General features: G+C 40.9%; 1 protein-coding gene across 1 annotated transcript; it reads left to right on the top strand.

Annotated features, from left to right (window-relative positions):
- Positions 1-711: 711 nt before the first annotated feature.
- LOC144665128 (uncharacterized) lies at positions 712-9,058 on the top strand. Its single transcript, XM_078526301.1, has 4 exons — positions 712-1,055; positions 1,155-4,620; positions 5,653-6,441; positions 7,668-9,058. Exons 2-4 carry the CDS (start codon positions 1,515-1,517, stop codon positions 8,207-8,209), a joined length of 4,437 nt encoding a protein of 1,478 aa, XP_078382427.1. The 5' UTR covers positions 712-1,055; positions 1,155-1,514; the 3' UTR covers positions 8,210-9,058.
- Positions 9,059-10,739: the final 1,681 nt, after the last annotated feature.

The raw sequence follows: 10,739 nt of genomic DNA, 5'->3' as shown, positions 1-10,739 counted from the left end.
CTCATTCCCAGGGTACAAGGGTTGAGACCTGAATGGTTAAAAATATTAGGGAAATGGTCAAAATTATTGTACTCAGACAGGACCTACCACTCGGCAAAAAAAGCCAGGTGGTCTCTTCACGACCCTACCTTTTCCACCTTGAAAGATTGTGTCTTGTTTGTATAACACCCACTCTATGAGGAGTAGAAACTAATAAAAAGATTCGAACCTCCCTGTGCCATTTCTCCAGTAATGCAAGCTTCATGCACACCTAATATGAAAGTCTCAACTTGAATTTTGAGGCCAATAAATTTTGTCCATTTGGCCAGGAGCCTATGACCTGATTTGGCTAATCAGACAGGTAGTATCTTGCATAGCCCCCTACCCCTACACAACGTGGGCCCTCGTTGAGTACACTTGTTATGACCACTTCCCTTAGCATTCTGTCCTGAACAGCCAATGTGAGATTAAAATCCTTTTACACCCCATCCCTTTCATATAGGAGGGCCCCCTCACCCAGGCTCAAACATTACCAGCCACTGTTTGGGAATTAAGTGATGGAAATCATGTCTACCCTATCTTGAGTTCTTTAATTCCCATTTTATTATATCAAAAAGGTTTCGTTTAGCTACAGATCACAGAGGAATGTCCCTAACTTCCTCCCCACCCCCCCCCCCCCTCTCCTCTGCAAAGGCCTCTTTTATTTGTTTCGTCAGGAGCCCATCATCGTTCGGGCCGGCCGTCCTCCACGTTCCCCTAGTTTTCATCTGTCGTGTTTCCTCCTTCTCCTCCCTCCCCCACTGACCCGGGAAGGAGCCTCTCTCTTCACCATTACCTCTCATCCCCGCCAGTCCCGCCGTCTTACCACCGCGAATCACCGCCAACCACATGGAGGTCTGGGTACTAGAAAAAAAAAGAAAAAGCTTGGTTACCAAATTAAACCAGTAATGGCCGCCCAGAATAACAAATTTTGTGACGACGATGAAAATTATGTGTAAACAACACGGTTGAGAAACGTGTTTTAAATATTTTATTGACCCTTCGTCCAGAGGTAGATAGTTTCTACATCAAGGAAGGTGCGTTCTTCATTCTCTGTAAATATATAACGCTTACGACAAGCGAGAAGATACCTGCAAAAGAATATTATTTTAGCGATCAAACGTTGTCATTTGTAGGGAAATCAGGCAAAAGAGTTTCCAAAGCCAAATACAGTGAAGTGGGATTTTGTAGTTTGAACAAGACAACTCCGCAGGACAATGTCAGGCATTGCTATCTATAGCGTGTACATTTGACGAAATTCCAGTTTATTCAGTGGAGAATACATTGAATGAAAGGCCTTCTTGAGGTGTGAACAAGGAAATTAGAAATTGCACATGCAGAAAAGATTATTGATCCCACATTACTGTTAAGAGTAACAGTTTCTTAAGTAAAGGATCCTTCCCTTGAATTATTGCAGTCACCGTCTAATCTCAACATAGAAACCTACCATTAGTTTATACGACCTTACATTGTCATCTGCATTCAGATTTGAAGAGATGGTTTCTAAAGTAGAGGATCTATCAATCAAAGCAAAGTCTTATAATGTTAATGGAGAAAGTGAAATTACACCTATGGAAGTTACTGATGATCTAACAGAAGAAACAATTTCTAGAGTAGTAGCCTGCGTTGTAGACGGACTCGACCCTGAGTTGAGTTCATATAATGTGAACACAGAAAGTGAGTTTACGCCTACATGTATGAAGGTTGCTGATGATCCAATGTTGTCATCTGCCGTGCAATCTGACAAATTACAAGTGTCTGTAATGGAAGGCCTGTCAAATGAAGTGTATTCAGATTCTGGTGTGAAAACTGAAACTGAGGTTACACCTGCAAAAGATTTTATTGTTTTAACATTCTCTTATGAAGGTACATCAGAACCTGTTCCTACAGTGGATCACGCACCAAATGAAGTGCATTCTTCTAGTGTGAACAGGGAAACTGAAGTTACACCTATGAAAGATCTTATGGATTTAACATTGTCATCTCAAGAGGTAATGTCAGAACCAGTTTCTGCAATGGAGACGTCTAGTGCAAAGAAAGGAGAGTTTTCTGCTAGTGTGAACAGGGAAACTGAGGTTACACCTATAAAAGATCTTAAGGATTTAACATTGTCATCTCAAGAGGTAATGTCAGAACCAGTTTCTGCAATGGAGACGTCTAGTGCAAAGGAAGGAAAGTCTTCTTCTAGTGTGAACAGAGAAATTGAAGTTACACCTATGAAAGATCTTATGGATTTAACCTTGTCATCTCAAGAGGAAATGTCACAACACGTAACTTCTGCAATGGAGATGTCTAGTACAAAAGAAGGAAAGTTTTCTGCTAGTGTAAACAAGACAGCTGTAAATGACCCTGAGGAAGATTTAGATGGTCCAGTGTCATCTGCAAATGGATCAGAGGGTCTTGAGGTCTGTTCGTCGGTAAACAGCAAAACTGTAACCACATCAGATGAGCAAATGCCCACAAGACAGGATGCACCTACATATACACCAAACCAAATGCAGTCTTTCAGTGTAAACAGTGATAATGCTGATATTCTTGAGAAACCAGTTTCCACTGAAAAGGGCTTAACTTCACAGAGTCAGTTTACTTTTCCAGGTGCGAACAAAAAAACAGATAATGCATCTACATCAGGTTATATATATCACACTTCTATAAGCACAGAGGATGACTCCATTACGCTTGAAGCAGGGGAGTATAAAACTTCTACTGATGACAGTGAGAAAACAATGGATGCAGCTGTTGCATCAGCTCTTACCAGGGAGAACAAAGCATTGTTGTCTTCCAGAGATTTCATACAACCACCAAGGAAAAAGATAAAACTTGACACAAGTGTGGAAATACCAGTTGACGATATCCTAAGTGGAGTTCACACTAGCTTGTGTAGAAGTGACTGTACCTTGCAACACAATCCTCTCTTACTGGCAGTCAGTGCACCGGATGATTTTAAACTAAAAACATGCATGGAAAATTATTTAAAGCTGGCCATAAACAGAGGCTGGGAATCTACAAGAAGTATTAAACATGTAGGTCACCCTCTTCTTCACATGATTATGTTGTTTGGTAAATGCGACATGCTGGAGTTTTTGTTAAAAGCACGTCTTGGCCACACAGAGTTGTATGCAGAGTCGGTTCATACAAGTATGTCGCCACTTCACACAGTCCTCAAGCAAATACAACATTACATGCCGTCTTCATCTTGTGACGAGAAAGTTATGACATTTCAACATATGTTGCAAATACTTGTGAAGTATGACCACAATGCTCTTTTGTTAGTGGATCCCACCAATGGAGACTCGATTCTTCACACCTGTGCCAAGATGCTCAGAGATCTAAGCAAACAGTTAAAGACTGTGTTATCTCTTGACGAATCTCTGGCAAAACATCGAATGTTGTTTCGACAGAGGAAGTTATTGGATAAACTTTTCATTGAAATCGTGCAGATATTTCAGATGCTTAGTGGCAAGGGACCTTTGTTTCAAGAGATGGTCATGAAATTGTTTGATTGCAGGAATAAAGCTGGAGAGACAATATCACAGATTCTCGAAGAAGAAGAAGAATCTGAAAGGAAGAGCTGGAATGATGTGTGTCTTCAGCAATCTTCATCCACCACTGTTTCAGCGTCAGTGTGTTCCACTCAAACTAAACCATCCAGTGGAGATGTAAATTCCTCAAGAGCCATGCCCTTGCCAGGTAGCTGTCTGTCTGTCCAAACACCTGATGTGTGTCTACAGCAATCTCCATCCACCACTGTTTCAGACTCAGTGTGTTCCACTCAAACTAAACCATCCAGTGGAGATGTAAATCCCTCAAGAGCCATGCCCTTGCCAGGTAGCTGTCTGTCTGTCCAAACACCTGACAAGTGTACACAGCAAACGCAACCTACCACTGCCTCTGCCTCAATATGTTTGCCTCAAGCTTCCCAAACAGTAACTACGACTACACTTCGTTTACCTGTCCACTTGCCCAGAGGATGTGCCAGTAAACATGAATTAAGTTCTTCAGTTTCTGTCTCAACGCATGCAACTGAAACTGAACTGTCCAATCAAGTTGTTAATTCCTCTAGAACCATGACCTCCTCGGATAACTGTCATTCTGTCCAAGCTGTACAGTCATCTCCAGCAGTTATCAACTCTAGAGCAACAGCCTCATCTCAGAACTGTCTGCCGGTCCAAACAACACAGTGTGGTGTCAATAAAACTGCATCAACATGTACAGTGTCTACATGTACAGTGTCTGTTTCAGCAAGTTCAAAACAAACTTCATTAAAACTGTCTAGTCAAAAAGTAAATCACTCAGGAGCCACAGCTGATGAGTGTCCACAACAGTCCCCATCCACCACTTTCTCTGGTTCGGTATGTTTGCCTCAAACGTCCCAGACAGTAGCTAGGAGCATCTCTCGCGTGCCTCTCCACCTACCCAGAGGATATGCCGGAAAAGATAAAAAAGCTTCAGCATCAACTCAAACTAGACTGTACAGTCAAGAGGTAAATCCCTCTGAAACCGTGCCTGTGTCGAGTGACAGTCCATCTGTCGATCCACTGGGTGTTACACAGAGGAGTCGCAGTAATTTGCCAAAAGAAGTGAACACAAAACCACAAAAAAGTAAGTTACCACAGTTAGAGATTGTTAGAGACATGTCAGGGGAGTATTGGGTACCCTTGAGATGCGTGTCATTTCTCTTGAGACGTGCTGCGTGTCGTTTCTGTCGTGACGCACTGCGTGTCGTTACTCTTGAGTTGCGTGTCGTTTCTGTCGTGACGCACTGCGTGTCGTTACTCTCGAGGTACGTGTCCTTTCTGTCGTGTTGCACTGGGTGTCGTTACTCTTGAGGTACGTGTCGTTTCTGTCGTGACGTACTGCGTGTCGCTACTCTCGAGTTGCGTGTCGTTTTTTTCTTGTTACTCTCGAGATGCGTGTCGTTACTTTTGAGACGTACTGCGTGTCGTTTCTCTTGAGAGACGCTGCGTGTGATTACTTTCGAGACGGGTCTCGGTACTCTCCAGATGCTTCATGACACGAGATACTGGTTTATTCGAAATTGTAGAAATTAAAAAAATAAAAATACTTCATTAAAAGGAAAGAGACTTTCGACCCTATGACGTTCCCTCAGTTCCCATTTTAAGAAAACATTCTAATCCAGCTGTAGATAGTTAAAAAAAACACTACAGGGACTCTGGAGGTACTCTCGGAAAATAGATCTATAGTGTATCTGTAGATAATCTAAACACTAAAACAGCTTTTTTATCCTCTGTTCACATGACAAAGGACTACTTTCTTCAACCAACTAGATTTCAGAATACTAAAAAAAATTGGATATCCAGGCTTCTAGATTTTACAATGTCCTAGTCAAGTCTTCCAGATTAAGGGGGGGGGGGGGGGTTCAGGTAAAAAAAAAAAACGAAAAGATTGCCTATCTGTCCCGACAAAGTAATACAAGAATTCTAATGATTTGGTGGAAGCAGATGTAAATTGACCTGTTGGAATTCCTTGCTGACCACTAACGCTAAAAACTTAGCTAGAACCCTACCCTAATCCTTGACAAGGCTAAGTGGGACCATCTTTATCACAGACGCCCACTATTCAAACTCCTTTGCAACACGTGATTTTTACTGTTTGTTTGTTTGTTTTTTAAAGGAACCCACCCATATCTGTGTGAGCCCGACTGTGGTGTAAGACACCACGAATTGATCCAGCTTCTCTGTGCTACACCAGATCACCACAGCATTGATACACTGGCAATGGAGAATGAATCATGCGCAAACTTTAGGAATTACCTGAAGGAAACTGGCTGGCCTATCGACAGCGTTGTTCTAGACCCCATGCCAAGTCTGTGCTACTCTATTGTTCATTTAGCTTGCCTTTTAGGGAAGCACAGGGCATTAGAAGTACTATCAGAATTTGGCTTTCATCCTCTCAGCCTCGCGGCCATTACGGACGAGACCCCACTGCACATGGTAGTCAGGTTACTGCGTCACGAGTGGTCTGGTAGTATCTTCTTGTGTGACACAGTTGTGAACATTGTGAAAACTCTGAGTCGACATGTCCATGGCATGTTTTTGTTGTCAGCCAAAGACTACAAGGGTAACACAATCCTTCATTCAATGGCAGAAATAATCAGCTTGCCAAGTATTCCAGTAGAAGTTACGCTCCTTTGTGTCTACTTGTTAAGAGTGTTTGTTCATTTACTGCTGAAGGAACTGAATCCTTCTGTGCATTACTGGTGCCTGTCAAAGTTTTTGACAGATTGTAATAAAGCTGGGCAAACTGTCGAGTTGCTGCTCAACAGAAATGGCTACGGCAAGCAGATGTATCTCAGATATGTGAGTGGAGTGAGAGAGGTTACAAGTGCATCAGAGGAAGTGTGTGACTATGCAGCAGCAGCAGAATCATCAGCAATTTCATATCAGCAGACAACTACAATTGGTAAGTCAACCACTCAAATACAATACTTTAAGGCTACTATTGTTAGCGGCTACTAATTTTAGTGAGTTTAGCTAAAATCGCTAAATTTAGTGCTCGCTAAAATTTGTCTCGGTCAAATTTAATACTCAATAAATTTAAGTACCTCACCCCAAAGGGAAACAAAATAAGCATAGTCGACTTGAAAAATTCTTTTAAAAATAGATGCCGGTAACTTTGTTCTTTCTGGTAATGCAAATGTTCGTTCAATTTTAAGTGAGTTTGTTCTTTTACTGAACATTTTTTTCATCTTAGCTATATGTTCATTAAAAACTGGTTTACACAATATCACTAACTTTTCAAATTTTTCGGAAAACCGCCAAATTAAATAGTCGCTAAATCTTGCTCTGAAAAAATCGCTAAAATTAGTAAGATTAGTAAGATTAATAAGATTTCCCCTCCATCGGATATAAGGCCATCATCTTATCGTAGAAGCTGCATTTAAGGGACTATGTCACGGGGATTTCGCAGATTTTTGATCTAAACTGTTCTAAAATTAGTGGTTGGCAACTTAACCCATAAAAAACATTATCTTTGAACATCTAAAGGAAGATATAACCTTAATTTGTGGATAGATATCAAGACGCGCGGAAAAACTTGAAAGATTAAGCATTTATTTTTCAAATTGCAACCATTTCCATCCGCAGCCAAAGACGCAGTTGAACAGTTTCAGTGCTCTAATACATAGCAATTTGTAATAAAAATGGACCATTGTTTTTAGCTTTCCTAGAACACAGATACAAATTTTGGCTGTTCAAAGATCCGTTAAAATTCGTGACAGAGCTCCTTTATGCCTCCTTCCTCTCAAAAGGTGAACAGCTTGCTTCCCTTTTTTCATCATCATCATCATTTTATTTGCCACTTTAGAAATTAATATGTACAAAATAACTTAAATAGATAGGGCAAGGAGACCTCCAAGAAACCACAAGACTTATGGGGGAGGCCACCTCGGGTTAGCAATATGTTTGTAATTTCGCTGTGAATGTGCAGCTAGGCCAATTTCAGACTCATTTTATTATCCCTTCGAGAGAACAATGGAACAAACAACAGGAATAATTCCTCTAGCCCCTACTGAAGATCGAGGGAGACTCTGCCCACAGGGTAATAAAACACTCCCCGTCACCATTTTCCTTGAGTATATTTCTTGGTGCTGACTTATTGATTATTATGTATGATTTTATCTCGAGTAGAGGATCAGTCACTGAGGCAAACGCAAGCAATGAAAGAGCAGTTCACATCAAGCTCTCTTCAAAGTGCATCTGAAAACTGTGAGCCATCAACACACCCAGAAAGCTCTATAGCCACGAATCAAGAACAAGAACGTGTTGAGCCTCTTGAAGTACTAGATGTTGATTTGACGAGTGAAGACGAGCCAGGAAACCTTGTGGATTTTGTTCTCTCCGTCGAGTGTGGAATCAATCATTTGACAAAAGGACAAATTATAAAATCCTACCTTGCAGAATATGAAGAAAGATTGCAATTCTTCGCAGCTGAGCTGAAGCCGCTGAAAAAGCGAAAATCAGCAACATGGGAAAAGATAGTTCAACTTCAGATGTCAGTGAAAACATCAGAGAAAGAATTACACCAGATTAAATCGTCGATTGAGGGGGAACTGACGAGAAAAATGCGACAAGTGATAGACGAGAGAAACAAACAACGCAGAGAGCGTTCACTTCTTGATCAGAGGATCAAAAAAATAGAGCAATTGTCGGAAGCTCTTCAGCAAGAGTGAAAGATGAAAGAGTAGAACTGGAACTGAGAATTGATTTATCTTGTACCCTGTCGTTCATGACGTCACCGAATGACACGACACGTTAGGAAACACACTAGTCGTTCCCAGGCTGTCACTGACGCTTACTTCGCGCTCGCCCTCAAAAAGAAGGGAATGCCTGGACGCTATGCTGAGAATTGGATTAAGTTAGGGCATTTCATAGGAATGGCATTTTTTGTGAGCTGATACGAAAAGAGAGAGAGATGTTACAAACTGATCATTTCAAGGGATTTAGCCAGAGCTTCGTATATGTAACGACTGGTTTTTAGTGTAGCCACCTTTTTTCAAAACTTTTATCGCCTTTTAATGCAATTTTAGTAGACGACTCGACCGTTTTTCCATCCACAATTTTGGAATAGGTGAAACTTGGCCCTACCTCCTACCCAGAGTCTTTGTTCCCCTTGACCTACAGTCGGGAAACGAATGACCCTGGAAAGTTCTAATTGAAAGTCTAATGTTCGACAAGCTTGTGCAGTAAGGATTTAAGACTCGAGGTACGAGACTGAACGTCGCCCCACTAAATTTTCTTGTGTGAACTATTTTTTTGGCAAAGATTAAAAAAAAATGTTTGATGTTTCGTTCCCATAATCCCAAAGAAACCTTGTATTTCGCGCCGTGTTTGTACCTGGTTCAAAAATGGCGGGAAAAACTGCTTTGTTTCAATGAAATGATTTTTTCCAATGTTGCATTGCCTGCTATACAAGGATGGAACTTTTAAGCTTAGTTGACACCTTTTCAACTGTGTCATTACAGTATTTTTGTAAATTTTAGTACAAGCACTTGGCAAACTCATAAAAAATGTGCTTGATGCGAAGTGATTCTATTTAACCATTATTAAAAGACACGTCTATTTATTCATTGGTCAGACTCTGTTTGTTGTGTTTGATAGCTTGATTTCATAAACTTCCGCAACTGTTCGGCAACTTTTCGCGTTTGGAGCAACTTTTTGCGGTTCTAGCAACCTCGAGGAAGTTTTGCCTTTCTGAGCAATTTTTTAGCAAAATAAAGAATTAGAGCACCAAAAAGTCAACGATTTCATAGAAAACTTCCATTTATGCGAATTTCTTGAATGCTTATCAACCTTTTGAACACATAACCTGACAAGCTTTTATAAAAATATCAGAAATTTAGTTTGCAACTTTTTGGATTTTTGGCAATTTTTAGCAACTTTTTGGCATTCCAGTAAGTAACTTCCCAGCATTTTACGAGCACAATCGGGACAGGCCTACGTAATAAGTTAGTTGATTATCAACTGGTAAATTAACCGCCGTATTGGATTTTGAAATGCTGACGTTTCGAAAAGTCACAAAAGAGGCCTTCTGCGCAGGGCCCGCACAGCAAGTTTTAGAGTGGGGGGGGGGGGGCGGGGCTAAAGACGGACGCGTAAGCGAAATTAGCCGGGGGGGATATATGCTTGAAAATTTTGATGTTAATTCTTCTAAAATGACGAAAAAAACACTTATAAATAGCAAACTAAATTTCATTTCCATAAGGAAACCTTGCTCAACAAAACTTGCGATGGGACCGTCATTGCTCACCAATCCGTGAAACGTCTCGCTGATTAAGGTGATTCCCTAGTATTGCATTGCGCATCCTTACTGCGCAGAATTTTACGCGTAATTAGCGCGCGCACATAAACAAAATGGCGACTTTTTTCTATGCTTCTTGGCTCCTGCGAGAGAGAAATCATCGTTTTCTCATAAACAATTCGGTGACCTATCCTTTTTTTCTCTTTGTTCGAAAGTAGCGATCAAATCTTTCTATGAATACGATCAGTTCTGGCGATGATAAATCACCGAAAACGTGTACTTTGCCAGTACTGCGAAATAGATGCAACGCCGGTGGTACGTCTTTTCTCGGTCGGCCTTAGGCGAGTGTGTATAGAAAATGAGGGCCTGGTGTTATACCATCATAGAATACGCTACAATCGTCGTGATACATCGAGCGCATGGGAAGGTTGGGTTGAATACCGTCGAATACACGGCTTTCCTGTATTCTGATTGGCTGTTTTTCTGGCTGGTAAAAGGAATATATGGTAAATACAGTCTCCTGCTCTAAACGATACGGTGAACCCCCTTTTTTATTTCAAAACTTCCCTTAAGGCAAACAATCAATGCAAAGTTTGGTTGGAAATCTATGAGCAGTTCTATTTCAAGGGAATTACCTTAAGATAAAACCAGGACACAAAAAGAGGAGCAATAATTTCATGCTCATTGTTCAAAGATCAAGGTCGGGACTGTTATTATTGTACCTCTATCAACTGGACTCGGCGATCAACTGAACAATTTCTTTGGGAGCCTTATAAAAACTTAACCCAGTCATGAGTTCGGATTGAAATTAACCAATTACGTTTTCCTGAGAGGTCCGCTTGCAAAAAAATGCCATTTAAAAGACATAAACCTGTACTAGCACAAGGCTTCAACTGTGGTTAACTTATCTGCGCGTCTACTTTGCCAGTAACTTTTGTCCCTTATTACTGAACTAACAAATT

This window comes from Oculina patagonica, chromosome 9 (genome assembly GCF_052425735.1).
Source record: "Oculina patagonica isolate OP01 chromosome 9, crgOcupat, whole genome shotgun sequence".
Taxonomy (NCBI): Eukaryota; Metazoa; Cnidaria; class Anthozoa; order Scleractinia; family Oculinidae; genus Oculina; species Oculina patagonica.
The sequence above is the reverse complement of the archived record's forward strand: the minus strand, read 5'-3'. Positions and strand labels throughout refer to the sequence as shown.